Consider the following 24,603-nt stretch of genomic DNA (forward strand, 5'->3'; position numbering starts at 1 on the left):
TTCTTTTCCTGGAGTTTTGTTCTGTTCTTTTATTTGGGACATGTTTCTTTGTCTTTTCATTTTGGCTGCCTCCCTGTGTTTGTTTCTATGTATTAGGTAGAGTTGCTGTTTCTCCTAGGTTTCCTAGGGTGGCCTGTTGTACTAACTGGCCTGTAGGATCCAGTGGCACAGCCTCCCTGATCACCCAGCTGGGCCCTAGAGGTGCCCCCCGCATGTGGACTTTACACCCTTCTGTTGTAACTGTGTCTTCATTGCTGTTGGCATATCAATGGGAGGGTTTTATTCAGGCTAATCAGCTACAAGGACTGGCTGTGCCCACTAACCACTGACCTCTGACTACCTTGGATGATCAGCTGTGCAGTGGCCCACCTCACAGAGCAAGACTTACTTCAGCAGTGTTCTGGTACCCCCTGAATCCTTTACTTGAGTGTGTCACTTGTGGAGGTGGTTGGGTGGTGATGATTTGAAGTGATCTGATACAGTCCATTACATGTGCTGGCTGTGGGGCAAGGTCAGCCACTGCCTGTGCTCTACCCAGGGCCACCAGGCATAAGCTACAAAGCTATCTGTCGATGGCTGCTTCTTGTTCTGGGCTTGGAGGTGCCCAGGCAATGACAAGCTGTGAACCAAGGCTGGCTGTTTCCAGTGCCGGGCTTGGAGCCACTTAGAGAGAGGTATGGGGCTTGCTGTGGCCCAGGTGCTGCCTATTTGAGAGAATTTAGAAAATCTGAAGCAGGAGCTAACACAGGCCAATCCTATGTTAAAGCCACTGGAAATAGTTTGGGTGGGCCCGAAGGTTGGGTGCGGCAGGATCTCAGGGAATCACCAGGGAGGGGCAAACAGTGTGAGCCAGGTTGCTGGAGTCCGAGATAAGGTGGCCTTCTGCCTGCTCTGTGAGGGAAGGGCTCACCAAAGGAACAAAAGCCTCTGACAGCAGGTCTGTCCAGGAGAAAGCTGCCTCTCCAGTCATCAGCACGATACCAAACAACTCAGTTCTTTCCTGTATGTCTCTGGTGCCTTTCAAGATGCCTCCCCTCCACAATGGAGCTCAGAGGGAAGGGGTCTGAGTAAGTCTGTACGTGGGCCCTTTAAGAGGAGCTGCCTGGGGCTCTAGCAACCTCATCCTCCCTCAGCCTTAGTTCCCACTGGTTTTACAGCCAGAAGTTATGGGGGCTTCTCTTCCTGGCATTGGAACACTGAGCTGGGTGCCTGGTGTGGGACGGGGACCCATCACTCCAACCTTCTCAGCTGAGGTGTCCTCCTGATTTTTTTTTTATCCTGACCTGAGGACATTTTTTTCCATTTTTTGTTCAGATAGAGTGGGAGGGAGAGCGAGAGAGAAAGATTGACGTGAAAGGTACACATCGAGTGGCTGCCACCCGCACAACCCAACCAGGGCTGGGGACAAACTGCAACCAAGGTACGTGCCCTTAGCGGGAACTGAACCCAGGACTCTCTGGACCACAGGTCGACGCTCTAACCGCTGAGCCAAACTAGCCAGGGCAGTGTCCTCCTGATTTTTATCCGCCACACACGGGTGTGGGACCAGCTCGTCTGCACCTCCACCCTTCCTAACAGTCTCTGTGTGGTTGTTTCTTTAATGTTGTAGCTGTAGAACTTCCATTCAGTTTGATTTCACGTAGTTCTGAAGGATGGCTGTTTGGTAGTAAATTGTAATTTTAATGTTTTTGTGGGAAACCATACTGTGTTTACCTACACTGCCATCTTCACCAGAAGAATTTTTAAAATGAAATACCTGACTATTTAGTCAGAGGCACTGACCTCTTTTCATTTAAATTGTCTAATAAAAAAAGGACAGCAGCCAACACAACAATAGCCGTCCAGTGTGAATGAATCAAAATTATACCTATTTTTTGTCTGATTGGCAAAAATATATATATTTTTTGGTGTGCCACAGAAATTTAGTAATTAGTTGTGCCATGAGATTAAAAAAAGGTTGAAAATTGCTGCTTTAGAGGGTGCTTTATTAATACTACGCCTGGTTGTTCTAAACATTTTAATTAATTGTATATTTTATTGTCCTTGTTTCCCTAAAGCTTCATAAGCAAAGCACTCTATTTTAAAAACAAATAAATTATGAAAGACATTGCCAAGATTCTTATTCAACTAGAGTCAGGAGACCTTGCCTTGGTTCCATCATTGTCAACATCAAAGCATGTAACCTGCAACCAACACTTTTGGTTTTTAATATATCAGTAGAAAGCAAATTCATTAAAATAAAAAACACTTGTTTCAAGGGTTCTTGCTAACCCATAGACTGTTACACAGAATGTTAAAAAAAAGTCTCTCTTCACAATATATTACTAAATATATTGTATTTTTACTAAAAATGCTGGCCTGCAATAATAAAAGTATTATAATATTTTCAAATTATCATTCTCCAATGCTTGATGTTTCCATCCCCTATTCTGTCAAAACAGAGTAAAAGAAAGCATATGAAAACATGTCACAGGTTGTAAGACTATATTTTACAAAAAAATTCAAAGCATTTTGGCATTTCTAGGAAAGTAAGGATGCCCAAAAGCAAAACTCCCAATAAAAAACATTAATGTTTCATAAGAAGTGGCATTTATCTGATCTGACACACATATGGTAAAACATTACTTAGAAATTTAAAAAGTAATTTTGTTTTCTTGGTTTAGGAGCAAATTAATTGTTCTAAATCTTATAATATTTTTAAGCCACTTTATTGATGTATGAATGACATAGAAAAGGCTTTACATATTTAATGTATACAACTTGTTGAGTTTGGAGATAAGTATACAACCATGAAATCATCACCATAATCTATGCCATGAACAAATTCATCACCTCCAAAAGTTTCTTCGCATCCTCTTTTTTAAATAAATTTTATATTAAAAAAAACAAACTTGATAACCTAATTTGCAAAAGTAAGATACAAGCAAGACAGACCCAAATGCCATGCTCACAGAAAAAAATAGGATCTGCATCAGGGCACCCATGAAAACATGATACCCCTCCCTCTTAAAAAAACAAAAACAAAAAAAACGAATCACAGTAGACATGTTCAAAGACTAAACTTCACTATTATAGCACTTGCTTGTCATAATTAACAAAGGATATTCTAGATCTCACATTTTAGTGATGGCAAGGCACTAAAAAAAAAAAAAAAAAACAAATCTCTAGATTTCAACTCTGCAGGCCACTCCTCTGCCTGTCACATTTGATGTTTGCCTGGAAAAGTGCTTAACACCCAACTAAAAAAAAAAAAAAATCTGGTGCCAGTTTGGCTCAGCGGTTGGAGCGTTGGTCCACAGATCAGAGAGTCCCAAGTTCAGATCCCTCTAAAGGCACATGCCTCAGTTTCAGTTTGCCCCCGGCCCCAAAGGCTGTGTGGGTGGCAATCACTCAATGTATCTCTCTCACATTGATGCTTCTTTCTCTCTCTTCCTCCCTTTCTCCCTCCCGCTCTATCTGAAGATAAATGCAAACAAAAAAAAGTCCTCAGGTGAGGATAAAAAAAAGAAAAATCTGGCTTAGGAAGCTAAAAACTAATGGAGAGTCTAGTCATCATATCTAGAGAAAGCCTTCTTTGGGATATAAACAAATTATATATAAAAGAGGAGACAGTCAGGGCAATGTGGATCAGTGGTTGATCCTGCACTAAGAGGTCACCAGTCTGATTCCCGGTTAGACACATGCCCAGGTGATGGGCCCAATCCCCACTGGGGGTCATGCAGGATGCCAACTGGTGTGCTCTCTCATTGATGGTTCTCTCTCTCTCCCTTTTCCTTCTTTTCTCTAAAATCAATAAAGAAAAAATATTTTAAAAATTAAAAAAATAAATAAAAGAGGAGACACAATCCCAAACTCTTACTGTCCAACACAGCAGTTTTCAACAGTGCTGAATTACTTTAGGTGGGTGTGAGAGAGCATTATTCTCTAGTTTCTCACTTAGACACAGAGAGAGACAAAATAGAACCTGGCTGAACTGTCACCTTAAATTGTCAGAACTGAACAGAGACCAACTAATTGAAAAATCACAATAGAGTGAAACCAAGAAAGTTGCAGTGCGAAGTGGCGAGGGACGACTGTATAAATAACGAATCCTACTTCACAGAAATTTATTTATCCTGGTAGAGTCAGGAACTGATTAACTGGAATAAATGAGGGCCAACTGTAGTCATAGCCAAATAGGGCTAGAAGACCCTTAACCATATTCCTTAAGAATTAATGGAGTCAGCACATTACTGGTTGCCAAAAAGTCTTTAGAAAATATTATGAGCATGGATTCCAAAATGACGGTGGAGTGAATGGAAGCTACACAGACCGTCTCCCAGGACCAAACTGGAATTACAACTGAAATGAAGACAAATCATTGGGAAAAAGCAACGAAAAAGCAGCTTACGAGGGTCATATAACCAGGGACACTGACTCGATCCTGGTAGGATTGCAGAGGCGTGAAAGTGGGGCTGGAAGCCCATGGACAGCAGCAGTCTTAGTTGTGAGCAGTGCCTTTGGGCTAAACTCTCAAGTGGCTCCACAGCCCAGAGCCAGTACAGACACTAAAATAGCCACAGCCACTCACCATGGGTTTCAGCAGATGGAGGGCAGATGGAACTGGAACTGTGTGGGCCACTCGGGATTTGGAGAGTGCTCAGAGCTTTTGCTGAGTTGCAGCCATGCAGGACGGTGGCCATCTTACTCCTTTCCAGGGCACTGGGGAGAGGTGGCAGCCCCTCCCGCGGAGACACAACACCACCCAGGAGGGCCATTGAAATGCAAATTGATGCTCATTAATAACCAGCATCTGCTCCACCATTGGGAAATACCCTTACCTTGAGCACCTGAGAAAGTTTTCCATTCAACTGAGAACCCAAGGCTCTTCAAGTAACCACTACTGATAGCATCCAGGCAAAAAGCTAGAGGATAACTGAACCATTCCTGGGCTCGCAACTCTAGCCAGGAAAGTAAGACTTGACAGTGGATTTAACATGGGTCCTCCCTCGCTCATCCAAACCCAGGAGAGAGAATGACAAACAGCGTATCACCAACACCCACAGGGAAAATTTGGCAAGCTCCAAAACCCACTGTGATAGCCAAAATGGTGAAACACAGAAACAAAAGCCAAATGAAAGAACAAGAGACCTCTACCAAAGATGAGATAAATGTGGAGCAGTAAAGCAAGTTAACAGAGCTAGAATTCAGAGCCATGATCTTGAAGATGTTCAACAGCATGAGTAAGGAACATCAGCACCGTAAGTAAAGACATAGAAATGTTGAAAATCAACCAATCGGAAATTAAAAACCACTAAGAAAAAATCAAGAATGACATATCAGAAATAAAGAACACATTGGAAGGACTAAACAGCAGAGTAGAGGAAGCTGAGGTACCGGATCAGTGAATTAGAAGACAGGATAAAAAAAGTCAACTAATCAGAAAACAAAAAGAAAAAAACGATTAAAAACAGAAAGACAGCCTAAGAAAACTGTTGGACAACTGGAAACATAATAATATTCACATCATAGGAGTCCCCAAATAAGAAGAAAATAAGCAAGGATTAGAGAATATATTTGAAGAAATAGTGACAGAAACCTTCCCTAATTTGGTAAAGAAAGAAGGCATTCAAGTTCAAGAAGCACAGAGAGCCCCAAGTAAGAAGAATCCAAACAGGCCCACACCAAGACACATAATAATTAAAATGACAAAAATTAAAGACAAAGAGAGAATCCTAAAAGCAGCAAGAGAGAAGCAACAGGTTACCTACAAAGGAAACCCCATAAGGCTATCAGCTTACTTCTGAACAGAAACACTACAGGCCAGAAGGGAATGGCAGTAATCAAGGTCATGAAAAACAAGGATCTGAATCCAAGACTACTCTACCCAGTAAGGCTGTCATTCAAAATAGAAGGTCAAATAAAGAGCTTCCAAGATAGAAAAAGGCTAAGGGAATACATTAGCACCAAACCAGCACTGCAAGAAAATGTTAAAAGGACTGCTGTAATTAGCAGGAGAAAAAGGAAGAAAAATAGAACCACACTAAACAAAAATGGCAATAAATAAGTACATATCAATAATCACCTTAAATGTAAATGGACTAAATGCTCCCATAAAAAGACACAGAGTAGCTGATTGGATAAGAAAGCATGACTCATCTATATGTTGTTTACAAGAGACCCACCTCAAAACAAAAGACTCACTTAGGTTGAAAGTGAAGGGATGGGAAAAAATAATCTTTCAACAAACAGAAAAGAAAAAAAATCTGGGGTAGCAATACTCATATTTGATAAAATAGATTTCAAAATGAAGGCCATAACTGGAGACAAAGAAGGCCACTACATAATAGTGAAAGGATCTATCCAACAGGAAGATATATCCTTGATAAACATATATGCACCAATATAGGAGCACCAAAATATATCAAAAATCTTCTGGAAGACTTCAAAGGAGAAATGGATAGCTATACAATCATAGCAGAGGACTTCAACACCCTACTGACATCACTGGATAGATCCTCTAGACAAAAAATTAGCAAGAAAACAGAGTCTCTAAATGAAGCACTAGACTAAATAGATTTAATAGATATCTACAGAGAATTTCACCCCAAAACTACAGAATTCACATTCTTCTCAGGTGCACATGGGACATTCACAAAGATAGAACCCATGATAGGACACAAATTAAATCTCTACGAGTTCAAGAATACTGGAATCATATCAAGCATCTTCTCAGATCACAATGGCATGTAACTAGAAATCAATTGCAACAAGAACATGCAAAGACATTTGAACACATGGAGGCTAAACAGCATGTTATTAAACAATGAATGGGTTACAGGGGAGATCAAGGAAGAAATTAAAAACTTCCTGGAAACCAATAAAATTGAACACACAACAACACAAAATCTATGGGATGCAGTGAAAGCAGTTCTGAGAGGGAAGTTCATAGCACTACAGGCCTACCTAAGAAACAAGAAAAATTTCTAATAAAGTATCTAACCTCACAACTCAAAGAATTAGAAAGCAAACAAAAAGAATCACTAGAGCAAGTAGAAGGGAGGAAATAGTAAAGATCAGAGTAGAAATAAGTGACATAGGGACCAAAAAAGAATTCAAAGGATCAATGAAAAAAAATCTGGTTTTTTGAAAAGATAAACAAGATTGATGGACCCTTAGCTAGACCATCAACTTACACTATACACACGAATAAACTCAAAATGGAGAAAAGACTTAAATGTGACCCATGTATCCATAAAAATTCTAGAAGAAAATGTAGGCGACAAAATTTCAGACATCGTATGCAGCAGAATTTTCACTGATACATCACCTACGGCAACAGAAACAAAGGACAAAATGAACACATGGGACTACATCAAACTCAAAAGATTCTGCACAGCAAAAGAAACAACCATAAAATGGAAGGGCAACCCACTGTATGGGAGAGCATAATTGCCAATGATACATCAGATAAGGGGTTAATTTCCAAAATTAATATAGAGTACTCATACAACTCAACAGAGGGAAGACAAAGAACTCAATTAAAAAATGGGCAGAGGAGCTGAATAGACACCTCTCCAAACACGACATACAAATGGCCAAGAGACATATGAAGAAATGCTCAATATCACTAACCATCAGAGAGATGCAAATTAAAACAACAATGAGGTATCACTTCAGAATAGCTGCCATCAACAAATCATCAAACAACAAGTGTTGGTGAGGGTATGGAGAAAAGGGGACTCTAGTACACTGCTGGTGGGAATGCAGACTGTTGCAGCCACTATGAAAAACAATAGGGTGTTATCTGAAAAAATAAAAAAATGGAACTTCCATTTGACCCAGTGATCCCACTTCTAGGAATATACTCTAAGAAGCCTGAAACACCAATCAGAACGAATATGTTTACCCCCATGTTCATAGCAGCACTATTTACAATAGCAAAGACCTGGAAATAGCCCAAGTATCCATCAGTAGACAAATGAATAAAAAGGTGTGGTACATATACACAATGGCTTACTATGCAGCTGTAAGAAAGAACGATCTCTTATCCTTTGAGACGACATGGAGTGTCCTGGAAAGTATTATCCTAAGTGAAAGAAGCCAAGCAGAAAAAGACAAATACCACATCTTCTTACTTATTTGTGGAATATAATGAACATAACAGTCTGAGGAACAGGTTAGACCCAGAGACGTGGAAGTAGGGTACAGACTGACAACCCTCAGAGGAGGGTGTTGGGGGGGAGGGAAGAGATAAACCACAGAACTTATATGCATGTACGCATAACCAATGGACATGGACAACCAAGCCGGGGATGGGGTGGGGAGAATGGGGAGGAGTGTGTCAATGGGGTAAAAAGGGAGAAACATCGGTAACAAAAATAAAATTTAAATTAAAATAAAGAAAATATTATGAGCTACAGTGGCAGAAGTGTCCCTCAGGTCTCTGCTCAAACATATCAGTTATGGTGAAAATCTCGTGACCAAACCCAGAGACGGACATGTTCTCTGGCTCTTTCCAGAAACACCAAAAGTATCTCCTCTAGTTTCAAATCTGGTGAGTTGTGCCTACTTTTCATCAATGTATGTACCACATGGGATTGGGAGGTGGGGCCTAAGAGACAGATGAGCCTGAAGGACATTATTTCCTCTTTGGATCTCAGGTCTGTCATCAGTAAAATGAGAATATACTAAGTGCTCTCTAAAATATCTTCCAGCCCCTAAATATCCTGACTTCACATACCAGCATGGTAACTGGATTACTGGACTGAGAAAATTTAGGTCATTCCCTCAAACCTTTGAGAAATATTTGAGGAAAATTGACTTAACCTATTTGCTCATTAGTTACAGAAATGTATTTCCTTCATAGTTTAATAGTCCATGCTAATAAGTAATAATGCATTTAGAGCTTTCGGTGTACCCAAGATTTATGCTTTGGGGATCAATAAGAAAGGCTGTAAAGGAGGGAAATGCAATGAAACTTATCCAGAGATTTGAAAACTGCATCATAAACAACCCTGGCTGGTGTTGCTCAATGGTTAGTGCATTGGCCTTCGCACCAAAGGGTCATGGGTTCGATTCCCAGTCAAGGGCATATACCTAGGTTACAGGTTCAATCTCTAGTCCCAGTTGGTGTGTGTGTGGGAAGCAATCAATAGATGTTTCTTTCACATAGATATTTTTTTCTCTCTCCCCACCTGCCCTCGTCTTCCACTCTCTAAAAATCAATGGAAAAAAATATCCTCTGGCGAGGATTACCAAAAACAAAAAATATTTAAAAAATTAAACCCAATTTTCCAGGTACAGAGGACATTTAGAGTATTAATTAAATGTGAATTTAGACAATTATAAAGATTTTCATGAAGAAAAGTACATGTATTCACACTCAGAAACTACTTCAAATCTTTCAAGCTATGTTTTACTTTGAGAATATTCCTCCTGAATTCTCTCTACACAGAGGAAAGTCTGACAGGTTTTACAGATTCCTAACTTCATTATTCTTAACTCTCCTTTCTCCTCTAATTCACCTTCAGGACATAACCCAAATCCCACTTTCATATGCCTTCCCAGCCTCTAAAATCTCTCATTCACTCAATTCAGATTTAGAGTCTGTTTCCTTACTTCACTTGGCAATTAATCATGTCCTGCTTTGTATATTTCCTCATTATATTAAACTTACCTGTATTAACTCTTATTTTCTCACCTCTACTATATGTGTCAGAACAAGAGTATTAATCACATCTTTACCTAATTTTACCTTACATGTATGCCCTCCCCCAACCCTGGTATAAAATGTCTACTATTTCCCTCAGTGTAAAATCACAAAGCGTGCAAATGGTAGAGGCAACTAAATAGCTGGTCATTCAATCATTTCCATTCATTGCTTCAAAAATCATTCAGAATAATATAAACAGGGCAGTTTGGTGTTTGCCTTTAAAGCAACATACTGAAAATTTGAGGTCAGCTCTCTGTGATCACAGACCTCAAATCAACCTCACTGCCTGGGGTCTTTCACAAAAGAGAAGTAACTCAGTATATTGGAGGAAGTAAAACTGACAAGTAAATAGAATATCAGGAAGGAATCCTGGTAATGGATATAACTAAATTTAAGTACTACAAGAAAACTGGTGTGAAAGCAGAAAAGTGGCTCAGTCAGGGATGGCAGCCTCTGATTATTAAGGACAATTACCACATGTATTCTCCTTTCAGATCTCCCCCATCTCCATTTTCTTTTTGAATAAAAGGACCACAGCTCAGATAAAACAAATGTCTATTTCTATTCTAAATCAGTCTTTCAATGTTACATCAGTCCTATCTATATGAGACATGGATCATCTCCACATGCAAGTTGGCATCCAGATTCAATGATTATTCTTTAAGAAGTTTATAATGCACTGGAGAAGATCGTCTAGATTATCTGCAGATAGCAAATGTCAGCATGCTGATTTTCAAGTGAAGAGGCTGAGACATGGATGGCCAAAGGATCTTCTCACAGTTCCAAAGCCATTCTGTGGAAGAACTCAGGCCTTTAGAATCATCTTGCTGCCTTTCCAGAGAAATATAAATAGGGCAAAACCAGATCATCTGCAAAAAAAGTATCCACTCCACAGAGCAAAGTCACCTTGGCTATACTACACGCACAATAATAACCTTTTAATTTCATCCTCAATCTATTTGGTTATTTACTAACAATTTATTCCCACGCAGTATATTTTTCCCCTTAAAATAAGGATTTCTACATGGATATAACATCATATTGTGATGGCAGTCATACCATGATCCTATTTATGTATAAGTTATTTATAACTAATTAAACTAAATTTTTCATATCCTCCTGTGAACATTAACAACAATAAATAAGTAAATAATATTTTGACAATCCTTTGCTATCAATGTCATTATCACCATCTCTCTTGTACCAATCTCATTTCATTACATAATTGTCAGACAAAAGAAAAGTTTCCTTTTCCATGTTACATAAGTCTTACAAAGGAGCTCCACTAGAGAATATAATTAAGTACATTCAAATAAAGTCTTCTAAAGCAATACTCAGGTGTGCTAAGTCCTTTCGTGGCAAAGTATGTGGGGGTGGAAGGGCGAGATACGAGAGACACTGCCCCATCCTTCCCAGGCACATTCAAAGTAGAAGTCTAGTCCCATATTTTTGGGCATTTGCAGATGATTTTCTTTGAAAAGCCTTGCTTAACCCCATTCCTCCTGCCCAATTTTTTCTTTTATTCCTGTTTCCTGTTTCTAAATTTCCCTGTATTTCTGACTTGACACCTTGTGGGAGATTGGGTCTTGATTCTATTACAAAAAGAATTCAGGATGGGAGGATTGAAGTTACCATCCCACCACATTCCCAGCCTCAATCGGTATTTTGAAAAATATATATATAAATGGAAAACTAATAGTGTTAGATATTAAATTAAAAATTTTAAATATCTATAAAGTATCTGAAATGTTATTGCAAAAGCAGCTCAGAAAGGGACAACATACAAATGAAAATCAAAAAAGAATCAGGGTCATCCTTCTGAAACAAGAAAAGATCTGAGATATCTATATACACTGTTAATTATTACAAATCATAGGCCAATAGTTTCATTACAATCTGCTAACACACAAAGTAAATTTTCCAATTAGCCTATCAACATTAACTGTTATGACATAGCTTCTTGGTAAGTTTTCATTTTCTTCATTCAATAAATACACCTACCATGTTCCTGACACTGTACTAATAAGCAACTTCTCCTTCTTTAAAAAAAACAAAACCCACATAGCTCTTCTTGAAGGAGGAAGCTGTTCCACCCCAGCCACAGACTTTCTTTCCTTATGATAAACCGACTTACATTTCTATATGATAATGGACACTGTAGATATCACAGATTTTTTCTTGTTTGTTTCTTTTTTTTTAATCCTCACCTGAGGGTATTTTCCATATATCTTTAGACAGCATGGGAGGAAGAGAGAGAGAGAGAGATAAACATCGATGTGAGAGAGACACATCAATTGGTTACCTCCCACACAACCCCAACCAAGGCTGGGGACTGAAGGGCAACCGAAGCACATGCCCTTGACTGGAATAGAACAGGAGACTCTTTGGTCTGCAGGCTGATGCTCTAACTGCTCAGCCAAACTGGCCAGGGCAATAGCAGATACTATTACTTAATAGCTAAGTACTATTAAGTCTGTGAAATATTTTCTCACCTCACAAAGTTACCTGAAACACAAGACAATAGAACCAACTGCCAATCTAGGTTAGGCATGAGTTCAAGCAGAGAGGATAAATTAAATGCTTTTTTCTAAACAGAATTGCTCCTGTGAGAAATATAGTAATAACAATGACACCAACAACAATAATAAAGTCTAAACAACAGGTGCAAACAGAAATGTACAAGCTACTATGTAACAAGAAAAAAAGTAGAGTGAAAAGCACACATTGAAAGCAGTTACAGTCTAATCTTGAGGAAATATTTTAGTCTACAGTCGGCCCTCATTTTTCGCAGTTAATCAGTTCCAGACTCTACCAGGATAAATGAATTTCCACGAAGTAGGATTCTTTGTTTACTATACAGTCGTCCCTCGCCACTTGGTGCTCGGACTTTCGCGGCTTCACTCTATCGCGGTTTTTTCAAATACTATACTATACTATATTTGAAAAAACCGCGATAGAGTGAAGCCGCGAAAGTCGAAGCTCGAAGTGGCAAGGAACGACTGTACTTCTTCAACATCTAGGCTAAAGCACATAATTGATACTGAAATTAAACTTAGATGATCATCTCTAAAAGCCATTCACATGCGGTCCAGGTTTACCTCTCAAAGAATCCTAAAAAATCACCAACCACACTTGGACATGGCTTCCTGTGGTCTTCCTGTCCAAGTTCTCCTTACATCTCAAAGCCCAGCTCAAATGCCATCCTGCTGTGGAATGTTTCCAGGTCCTTCCACTAGTAATCCTCTCCATGATTCTTCCTCCCCAGACTTCTACTGCAAATTATTTGTGCCTCTCATGACACCATCATCTCCAACTTGATTCCTTGGTATATGTCAGTTTCTATCACCGGAAAGTGTTCCTTTAGGACAGCAAAGATGTTACTCATGATGCCTCCATCTCAGCAAATGTTCAATAATATGTGTTAAATCTAGATTATTTTCTACTTAAAAATTATGCTGTAAAATTATCAATATTCTATAGCTGCCATATAACTACAATTGAGTTCAAAGAAAGCTTAGCAAAATTGGCTAAGAAATCTCTTTTCATTGCATTTACATTCAATTCTGTGTCTGGAAACAAAAATTTGAAGGTGCTTGCTGTTTATATGTTTAACATCACTGCTGTACATTTTTAACAAAATCATTGCTGAAGTGTTTTTTTCTTGTCACGATCACCATGACAACAAAATTTATGTCTACTTTTTGCACAGTAGCTGCTCCAGAAAAGCCCTAAATGACAAGAATGTTGGTCAGCTTCCTAAACATAGCTCTAGAAAGATCACCCTTTTCCTTTCACTCTTAAATTCTTTGGTGACATAAAAGCAAAAAGATTTCTGTTTTCTATACTGCCTTATTCATAAGGAGTTATTTTCAGAGTAGAAATAGCAATATAGCCTATAAAAGTCATCACATTTGGCTAAGGTGCTAAAAATAACCCAGGTCTCTGGTTCACAGCAAAAAAGTATTATTATGATCCTACTGAATAATGTAGCTGTTACACTTGGGATACTTTCAGGATTTAAACAGCTAAGAACAAGGATACCAAACTAAATTTAAAACACTCCACTGGAAATCATATTAAGCTGAAAACTATAAATTAAACTTGTCTCTAAGCAACAATCTTAAGAGTCAAAACTCAGTAAAACACTTTCAAAATAGCCTACTGCTTTGGAATCTCCATTGGCTCATTACTGTCAAATGCACATATAAAAATTCATTGTATGAACAAATAAATTTGAAGTAAAAAAATCTCTAAAATGCAAAAAAAAAAAAAAAAAAAAAAAAAGTTGTTCATTAAAAAAAATGTTAAGTCCTCAGTTGCCACAAACCCAAAATGCATAAATATGTCTTTGATTTTTAATCGTTAGATAAAAGGAACAGTTATAATGACAACTACCATTCTTCAACCTAGTTTCTTTAAAAATCAGTGTACAGGACAAGTGGCTGACATGGGAAGACTATACCTTGTTAAGTGAAAAATAAAATGCCCAGTTTATGGCATACAAGGCATCATCAAAATTTTACTATAAAGTCAAAAGTTATTTAAAAATAAAAGACTATTTATTAGATCAAGAATCTTTACTGCAGCTCCTCAGAACCCTAAAGAATTCTATGGAAATAACAAAGGAATTTGACTTTCACAGATTTCTCAAGGCTATTCCCATTAACCAGGGTGAAATGATAAAATCCCCACCTATACACAGTCTGAAAATCAGACTCCTGGACATTTTCAGCATCAGAAAGAAACACCGACCTTGTTAACAAAAAAAATTTGCCTGGCGTCCAAGGTTCTGTTTACTATCTAATCAAATAAAACTATAGATCAGCTACAGACCATAAACCAGATGTTTCTGTTTGATTTAACTGTCAAGTGATTAAAATACTGAGGGTAGTAGAAATAAACCTGTTCTAAGTCAATTAAACAAATTCAACCTTCCAGGGAAACAACACACACACACACACACACACACACACACACACACACTTCTTTTTCCTCTACTTCCTCACCTTACCATCTCTTGGGGATGAAGGTACCCAATCATTTCAACTTTCCAGAGAGGCTTGTATTAATAGCAAACTTCCTTATTGTATTTCACAGAGGGGAACTGATTCACTGCATTACAGGTAGGCAGATTGCATGTGAAACCTTAAGAAAGTTTTAATTTTTCAGACAAAAAAATGAGAAATAAATTTTCCTTAAAGTTTCAAATCAAAACCTGCCAGTTTCACAAGTGGAAATCAGCAGCCTTCCTCCTCAGTTTTTCCTTCTCTCCCTCACTCTGTTTCTCTTTTCCTTCCCAGGATTGGCTTCTCTAACGCCCAAGTAGCTTCCTCCATATCTCACCTCTGACACTCCAGATAGCCTTACCTCTAAACTGAGAGGAAGGAAGTTAAAGAAGCCCTGGCAATTGACACCTGGCTCTGCCATCTCCTGCTTGTGGACCGATTTTACTCAGGACACCAGAAGAACTGGGGGACGTCCACGTTCCTCTCACTCCAACCCACCCGGAATCTGGAGGGTGGGATCGAGCCATGGGTGGGTGGCGCTCCCCAGAGCTGTCTTTCTTTGCAGATCCATGCAGCTCCTGCGAATTTTCTTCCCAAATCCCGCGAATGTTGTTTTCCCAGGAAATGTGGGTCCAGCCCTCCCTTGAGAAAACACCACTGAGCCTGTGTACGCGGGCGTTCTGGGGGTGAAAGTGGGGACCAGCAATGAGTGGAATCTCATTCTGTTTCCAAACCCCAAAGAAGAATACTATGTTGGTACGAGATACTAAACCTCCACCTTTGCTGGGCACCTTCTCAGGAAGATTGAGGACCTTCCCACCTCCACCACCACCACCACCAAGTGATGGGGCAGGCGACAACTATGACCGAAAGCGCCAGCGCTCGGCAGCAGCAGTACCCACAGCTGGGCACTGGGCCTCTACCAAGGGGCCTCAGCACAAGAACACACAATGGACATCCCCACACCTGCTTAACGATGACCCGCCTCCCTTCGCCGCTTTCCTGGGTCCTCTGAGAGGTGCCAAACACCCCGGAGACAGGCATCCACAGCCAAGCCAGAGGAGAGAGGAGAACAATGGGGGGGGGGGGAGTCAAATTTGCCAGGAAACACACGCCAACCCCCATCCCTGGCCAAATCCGACTGCAGCGGAGAGAGTGGGCGTAGGGGACGCACCGAGGAAGCCCCGAGAACCGGGTGGTCGGGGCTGCCTCCCGCGGGGCTCGGAAAGCACTGGAAGGATCCCCAACCCGGGCACCTGTCTAACCCCATTGGATCTGGCCACTGGCCATGAAGACACCCCAAGGTGAGGGCTCCCCGGGAAAGGGGCACCCCGGGGAGCCCGGGCTTATGCAGAGCTCCGGGTCGCAAGCCGGCTCCAACTGGGATCCCAGCCCGCGTCTACACTCTACCGCGCCCAATCCAGGACCTCGGTTACCGTCGCCTCCGCCGTGGCCCCCGCCGCGTCCTCAGGGGCACGGATGAAGCCGGACTCGCAGCTCGCGCCGTCTGTCGCCATCTTCCTGCTCTAGTGGATCCAAATGCGAGCTCCGAGCCGCGGCTCCAGATTGAGCCCTCTCGGTGCGGGCGGCGCTTAACCCGCTGCAGTCCCGGGGCGCGGGCTCCAGCAGCCCAGCCGCCGCTGCGCTCCCTCCGCCCCTCACTGCCGCCCCCGCCGCCTTAACCCCCTGTGCGCCGGGGCTGTGCCTGCGCAGCCTGGTCTGTCGCCCCGCGTCCGGCTTCTGGCAGTCAGTGGGCTGGGCCTTGAAGGTACCAGAAGTGGGCACACGGCCAGGCCGGGCTAAGGCCCTGCACGCTGATGGGGAATCACGGCCCCTGGGTGCGGTGAAGGAAAGAAAGCCCAAGAGGTGATTCGCCCGACGCCATCCCCACCATGACCGAGGTGCACAGATAGATCGGATGAAATGTCAGGGCTCCTGATCGGAATTCTCCGTAACATGTGGAAAATCCTTCACTTCAGCACCCTCTATCCCACAGCTAGGAATCAGATAAGGCACGCTATTCTTTTTTTTTTTAAGTTGTTTTTTTGTTTTTGTAAGACTACCGCCAGGGAGTTTTTTAGGTTCTTGGCATATCTATCTGGCTTTGTTTTATTGTATTGTTGCCTCTTGTACTCCGAAAACCATCGCCTTCAAAGTCAAAATGTGGCCTGCTACCCTTTATTTCGTTCCACCTAGCCCCTCCGCCCATACCTTCATATGCAATCCCTTTTTCAAGAAAGGTGAAGTAGCCTTGGCAGGTTTGGCTCAGCTGGGCGTTCTGCCAGGGACCAAAGGGTCCGAGTTCCATGCCCTGTCAAGAGCACATGCCTGGGTTGCAGGTTTGATCCCAGGCCCTAGTCAGGATCATGTGGGAGGCAACCAATCGATGTGTCTCTCTCACATGATGTTTCTCTCTCTCTCTCTCCCTCCATCCCACTCTATCTGAATAAAATATGGAAAAATGTCCTCAGGTGAGGATTGAAATAAATAAATAAATAAATAAATAAATAAATAAATAAATAAATAAATAAATAAAGAGGGCTTCTACTTTTAATATCATTTAAAACAATTATCTCCCCCCAAAAAAACTGTCCTAAAAATTTATTTTACCATATTATAGGTCTTAAAAGAATTTTATGAGATTAATGTGTTAGGACCAAATTCTCAATTTTCCCTTCTCACATCTGATTCAGTTCCTACCCTTTCCTGCCAATTCCCAGGATATGAAAATCTATCACCTTATCAAGACCATATGGTACAGGCTTTCCCAATCACCAGATCACAAAAAATGTGTTGAAAGCACAAAATCAAATGAAGGCTTTCAAGCTGTGTCTCAAAGAAGTAAAATCAAACTACAACCAAATCCTGGACTTGAAATTCTGAAGATGAATGCCTGGAATGTTCAGGCCAAGGGTTACAGATCAAAGCTCTTTTTTTATTTATTCTAAAAGGCAGACTCCTATTGAAAGGTTTTGGCACTTTAATTTCTTCACTTCCCAAATTGGATAAATATGACACAAACAAGAAAAGACAAAATATTTCCTGCAAAGGCTTTGAAAGGGTTGATCAATAAATTGTAAAAAGTTCCCTCCCAGAAGAAGCCTACATCAGGAAAGAAGTTTCACCTGGAACCCCGGAGCTAAGGGTCACAGGTTTAGACACCACCTCAGGGGTATCCTAAAAACAGAGGTGCTCAGTGATTGATTTTCTTTGACTTTATGGCTACTCCATCTCTTAGCCCTATGGTTTTTATCCCTGTTCATTATACCACTTTCTTTTATCCAACTTCACTTGGGGGTTATGAACTAAGAATATAACATGGCAATATTTCTGGGAAACAGATCCAATTATTTTATACAGTTTTTAAAAAATCACTATTGGGAAAAAATAGTTTCTGTTAGTCCAAATGAAATTAAAGTAGAATCACAACTCTAAGAAATCAAATAATCAGTCCCAGAGTGATTTCTTCCATCTCGCCTCTTCTTAAAATTTTATTCTTTTTACTTTAAAATGAAAAATAAACAGGTGGGGGAAAAAAAAAATCACAGAATGTCACATTTTTTTTTTTTTTTTTTTTTTTTTTGGGTTTTATTTTTTTATTTATTTTTTTATTTTTTTTTTATTTTTTTTTATTTTTATGAATTTTTATTTATTTTTTTGTTACAGATATTTTACCTTTTTACCCCATTGGCACCCCCCACCCCACCCCCTCCACCCTGTCCCCGGCTTAGTTGTCCATGTCCATTGGTCATGCATACATGCATATAAGTTCTGTGGTTTATCTCTTCCCACCCCCCCACCCCCCATCCCCTCTTCTGAGGGATGTCAGTCTGTGCCCTACTTCCATGTGTCTGGGTCTACTGTATTCCTCAGACTGTTATGTTCATTATATTCCGTATATAAGTGAGATCATGTGGTATTTGTCTTTTTCTGCTTGGCTTCTTTCACTTAGGATAATACTTTCCAGGTCCCTCCATGTCGTCTCAAAGGATAAGAGATCTTTCTTTCTTACTGCTGCATAGTACTCCATTGTGTATATGTACCACAGCTTTTTGATCCATTCGTCTACTGGTGGACACTTGGGCTGTTTCCAGATCTTAGCTATTGTAAATAGTGCTGCTATGAACATGGGGGTACATATATTCTTCCTGATTGGTGTTTCAGGCTTCTTAGGGTATATTCCCAGCAGTGGGATCACTGGGTCAAATGGAAGTTCAATTTTTAATTTTTTGAGGTAGCACCATATTGTTTTCCATAGCGGCTGCACCAGTCTGCATTCCCACCAGCAGTGTATTAGAGTTCCCTTTTCTCCACACCCTCGCCAACACTTGTTGTTTGATGATTTGTTGATGGCGGCCATTCTGACAGGTGTGAGGTGATACCTCATTGTTGTTTTAATTTGCATCTCTCGGATGATTAGTGATGTTGAGCATTTCTTCATATGTCTCTTGGCCATTTGTATGTCCTGTTTGGAGAGGTGTCTATTCAGCTCCTCTGCCCATTTTTTAATTGGGTTCTTTGTCTTCCTTTTGTGGAGTTGTGTGAGCTCTCTGTATATATTGGAAATTAACCCCTTATCTGATACATCATTGGCAATGATGTTCTCCCATACAGTGGGTTGCCTTTCCATTTTAATGATCGTTTCTTTTGCTGTGCAGAAGCTTTTTAGTTTGATGTAGTCCCATGTGTTCATTTTCTCCTTTATTTCTGTTGCCTTAGGTGATGTATCAGTGAAAATTCTGCTCCGTATGATGTCCGAAATTTTGTTGCCTACATTTTCTTCTAGAATTTTTATGGATTCACGGGTCACATTTAAGTCTTTTATCCATTTTGAGTTTATTTTTGTGTATGGTGTAAGTTGATGGTCGAGTTTCATTTTTTTGCATGTAGCTGTCCAATTTTCCCAACACCATTTATTAAAGAGGCTGTCTTTACTCCACTGTATGCTCTTGCCACCTTTGTCAAATATTAATTGAGCGTATTGCCTTGGGTCCATTTCTGGGTTTTCAGTTCTGTTCCACTGGTCTATATGCCTGTTCTTGTGCCAGTACCAGGCTGTTTTGGTTACCGTCGCTTTGTAGTATAACCTGATATCTGGTAATGTGATCCCTCCAACTTTGTTCTTCTTTTTCAAGATTGCTGTGGCTATTCGGGGTCTTTTTTGGTTCCATATGAACTTTTGAAGTATTTGTTCTAGTTCTATGAAATATGTCGTTGGTATTTTGATGGGGATTGCATTGAATCTATAGATTGCTTTGGGTAGTATGGACATTTTAATTATGTTAATTCTTCCAATCCATGAACAGGGTATGTTCTTCCACTTTTTTATATCTTCCTCTATTTCTTTTTTCAATGACCTGTAGTTTTCTGCAAATAGGTCCTTTACTTCTTTGGTTAAGTTTATTCCTAGGTATCGTAATTTTTTTGGAGCGATGGTAAATGGGATTGTTTTTTCAGTTTCTCTTTCTGTGAGTTCATCATTGATGTACAAGAATGCCGTCGATTTCTTGACGTTAATTTTGTATCCTGCTACTTTGCCAAATTCATTTATTAAGTCTAATAGATTTTTGATGGAGTCTTTAGGGTTTTCTATGTACAATATCATGTCATCTGCAAATAATGACAGTTTCACTTCCTCCTTTCCAATTTGGATCCCTTTTATTTTTTCTTCATGTCTGATTGCTGTGGCTAAGACTTCCAGTACAATGTTAAACAAGAGTGGCGAAAGTGGACATCCCTGTCTTGTTCCTGTTCTTAATGGAAATGTTTTTAGTTTCTGTCCATTGAGTATGATGTTGGCTGTAGGTCTTTCATATATGGCCTTTATTATGTCGAGATATGATCCCTCTATTCCTACATTGCTGAGCGTTTTTATCAGAAATGGATGCTGGATTTTGTCGAATGCTTTTTCAGCATCTATTGATATGATCATGTGGTTTTTATTCTTCATTTTGTTTATGTGGTGTATCACGTTTATTGATTTGCGAATATTGTACCAGCCTTGCATCCCTGGAATGAATCCCACTTGGTCATGGTGAATAATTTTTTTGATGTATTTCTGGATCCGATTTGCTAGTATTTTGTTCAGGATTTTGGCATCTATGTTCATCAGGGATATTGGCCTGTAGTTTTCTTTCTTCGTAGTGTCTTTTTCTGGTTTTGGAATTAGAATTATGCTGGCCTCATAGAACGTGTTTGGAAGTCTTCCTTCTTCTTGAATTGTTTGAAATAGTTTGAGGAGAATGGGTGTTAGTTCTTTTTTGAATGTTCGGTAGAACTCCCCCGTGAAACCATCTGGGCCTGGGCTTTTGTTTGCTGGGAGAGTCTTGATTACCTCTTCAATTTCCTTAGTTGTTATTGGTCTGTTCAGGTTTTCTATCTCTTCCGGGAATAGTTTTGGGAGACTGTGTGTTTCTAGAAATTTGTCCATTTCGCTGAGATTGTCGAATTTGTTGCCATATAGTTGTTCATAGTAGTTGTTAACGATCTTTTGTATTTCCGTGGTGTTGGTTGTTACTTCTCCTCTTTCATTTCTGATTTTGTGTATTTGGGTTCTCTCTCTTTGTTTCTTGGTGAGTCTAGCTAAGGGTCCATCAATCTTGTTTATCTTTTCGAAAAACCAGCTCTTTGTTTCATTGATCCTTTGAATTGTTTTTTTGGTCTCTATGTCATTTATTTCTGCTCTGATCTTTACTATTTCCTTCCTTCTATTTGCTCTGGGGTTTTCTTTTTGTTTGCTTTCTAATTCTTTAAGTTGTGAGGTTAGACAGTCAATTAGAAATTTTTCTTGTTTTTTGAGGTAGGCCTGTAGTGCTATGAACTTCCCTCTCAGAACTGCTTTCGCTGCATCCCATAGATTTTGTGTTGTTGTGTGTTCATTTTCATTGGTTTCCAGGAAGTTTTTGATTTCTTCCTTGATCTCCTCGGTGACCCATTCATTGTTTAATAACATGCTATTTAGCCTCCATGTGTTGAAATGTCTTTGCATGTTCTTGTTGCAGTTGATTTCTAGTTTCATGCCATTGTGATCTGAGAAGATGCTTGATATGATTTCAATCTTCTTGAACTTGTAGAGATTTAGTTTGTGTCCTATCATGTGGTCTATCTTTGAGAATGTCCCATGTGCACTTGAGAAGAATGTGTATTCTGTAGTTTTGGGGTGTAATTCTCTGTAGATATCTATTAAATCCATTTGGTCTAGTGCTTCATTTAGAGTCTCTGTTTCCTTGCTAATTTTTTGCCTAGAGGATCTATCCAGTGCTGTCAACGGGGTGTTGAAGTCCCCAGCTATGATTGTATTGTTGTCGATTTCTCCTTGGAAGTCCTCCAGAAGATTTTTAATATATTTTGGTGCTCCTATATTGGGTGCATATATGTTTATCAAGGTTATATCTTCCTGTTGGATAGATCCTTTCAATATTATGTAGTGGCCGTCTTTGTCTCTAGTTATGGTCTTCATTTTGAAATCTATTTTATCAGATATGAGAATTGCTACCCCAGCTTTTTTTTGCTTTCCATTTGCTTGGAAAATTTTTTTCCATCCCTTCACTTTCAACCTATGTGAGTCTTTTGTTGAGAGATGGGTCTCTTGTAAACAACATATAGATGAGTCATGCTTTCTTATCCAATCAGCTACTCTGTGTCTCTTTATGGGAGCATTCAGTCCATTTACGTTTAAGGTGATTATTGATATGTACTTATTTATTGCCATTTTTGTTTAGTGTGGTTCTATTTTTGTTCCCATTTCTACTGCTAATTACAGCAGTCCTTTTAACATTTCTTGCAGTGCTGGTTTGGTGCTAATGTATTCCCTTAGCTTTTTTTTGTCTGGGAAGCTCTTTATTTGATCTTCTATTTTGAATGATAGCCTTGCTGGGTAGAGTAGTCTTGGATTCAGATTCTTGTTTTTCATGACTTTGATTACTTCATGCCATTCCCTTCTGGCCTGTAGTGTTTCTTGTGAGAAGTCAGCTGAGAGCCTTATGGGCTTCCCTTTGTAGGTAACCTGTTGCTTATCTCTTGCTGCTTTTAGGATTCTCTCTTTGTCTTTAATTTGTGGCATTTTAATTACTATGTGTCTTGGTGTGGGCCTGTTTGGGTTCTTCTTACTTGGGACTCTCTGTGCTTCTTGAACTTGAATGCCTTCTTCCTTCACCAAATTAGGGAAGTTTTCTCTCACTATTTTTTTGAATATATTCTCTATCCCTTGCTCCTTTTCTTCTTCTTCGGGGACTCCTATGATGCGAATATTATTACGTTTCCAGTTGTCCCATAGTTCTCTTAAGCTGTCTTCCTGTTTTTTAATAGTTTTTTCCTTTTGTTTTTCTGATTGGTTGATTTTTTCTACCCTGTCTTCTAATTCGCTGATCCGGTCCTCAGCTTCCCCTACTCTGCTTTTTAAACCTTCCAATGTGTTTTTCATTTCGGATATGTCATTTTTTATCTCTTCTTGTTGGTTTTTAATTTCCATTTGGCTTATTTTCAGTGTCTCTATGTCCTTACTCATGCTGTTCAGCTTCCTCAAGATCATGGCTCTGAATTCTAGCTCTGTTAACATGCCTAATTGCTCCACATTGATCTCATCTTCGGTGGAGGTGGTTTGCTCTTTCATTTGGCTTCTGTTTCTGTGTTTCACCATTTTAGCTATCACTCTGGGCTTTGGAGCCTGTCAAGTTCTCCCTGTGGGTGTTGGTGTTCTGCTGTTTGTGGCTCCCTCTCCTGTGTTTAGATGAGCGAGGGAGGACCCGCGTTGAACACCACTGTCAAGTCTTACTTTCCTGGTTAAAGTTGCCAGCCCAGGAAACGTACTGTTATCCTCTAGCTTTTTGCCTGGAAGCTAGCAGTCTAGGTTAATTGATGAGTTTTGGGTTGTCAGTTGATTGAAAAACTCCCTCTGGTGCTCAGCCAAGGGGCTTTCAGGAGGGTGGGGCAGATGCTGGTTGTTAGTGAGCCTCAATTAACACTTCAATGGCCCACAGGGTGGGGTTGGATCTCCGAGGGAGGGGCTGCTGCCTCTCTCAGAGCCCTGGGAAGAAGCAATGTGGCCACCGTCCTGAGTGGCTGCACTCAGCCAAAGCTCCGAGAGCCCTCCAAACCCCGAGTGTCCCGACACAGTTCCAGTCCAGTCTGCCCTCCCTCTGCCGGAGCCCAAGGTGAGTGGCTGTGGCTGTTTTAGCCTCAGTCCCGGCTGCGCTGTGGGGCCGCCTGGGAGTGTAACCCGCGGGCGCCGCTTATAGCTAAGGCCACTGCCGAGCTGCCGACCGTACGCTCCCAGCCCCGTCTCGCGCCTTCGCAAGCCTACCGGGATGGAGTCAGTGTCCCTCGTTGTCTGGTCCTCGCAAGCTGCTTTTCTGTTGGTTTTTCCCGTCGATTTGTCTGTGTTATAGTTGTAATTCCAGTTTGGTTCTGGGAGACGGTCTGTGTAGCTCCGTTCACTCCGCCGCCATTTTTCGGTCTCACATTTTTTTTTTTTTTTTAATCCTCACCAGAGGACATTTTTCCATTTTTTGTTCAGGTAGAGTGGGAGGAAGAGAGAGGAACAGAGAGAGAGAGAGAGAAACATCGACGTGAAGGGACACATCGAGTGGCGAGTGGCTGCCACCCTCACAACCGACCAGGGCGGAGGACAAACTGCAACCGAGGTACGCGCCCCTAGCGGGAACCGAACCCGGGTCTCTCAGGACCGCAGGCCGACGCTCTCACCGCTGAACCAAACCGGCCAGGGCGGATGTCACATTTTTTAACTGCCAAAATCCAGGACCTAGGAAGGAAAATAAACAGCATTTTGTCTCTACCTTAAAACAGCCACTGCTCCTTGCCCAGGGTTGAAGCAATGTCCCACCCTAAAGCAAGAAATATTCACTAGGAGTTAACTCAGAAGAGAAGACACTTGCTGCTAGTTTA

General features: G+C 40.6%; 1 protein-coding gene across 1 annotated transcript in view; it reads right to left on the reverse strand.

Moving 5' to 3' along the window:
- CTTNBP2 (cortactin binding protein 2) overlaps nt 1-16,243 on the reverse strand; it is a 236,069-nt gene extending 219,826 nt beyond the window's left edge. The window contains exon 1 of the mRNA XM_036246679.1: nt 16,137-16,243. Within this exon, the coding sequence (XP_036102572.1) occupies nt 16,137-16,217 (81 nt within the window). The 5' untranslated portion in view covers nt 16,218-16,243. The remainder of the gene's footprint in view (nt 1-16,136) is intronic.
- Nucleotides 16,244-24,603: the final 8,360 nt, after the last annotated feature.

The sequence above is a fragment of the Molossus molossus genome, unplaced genomic scaffold, assembly GCF_014108415.1.
Source record: "Molossus molossus isolate mMolMol1 unplaced genomic scaffold, mMolMol1.p scaffold_m16_p_7, whole genome shotgun sequence".
Taxonomy (NCBI): domain Eukaryota; kingdom Metazoa; phylum Chordata; class Mammalia; order Chiroptera; family Molossidae; genus Molossus; species Molossus molossus.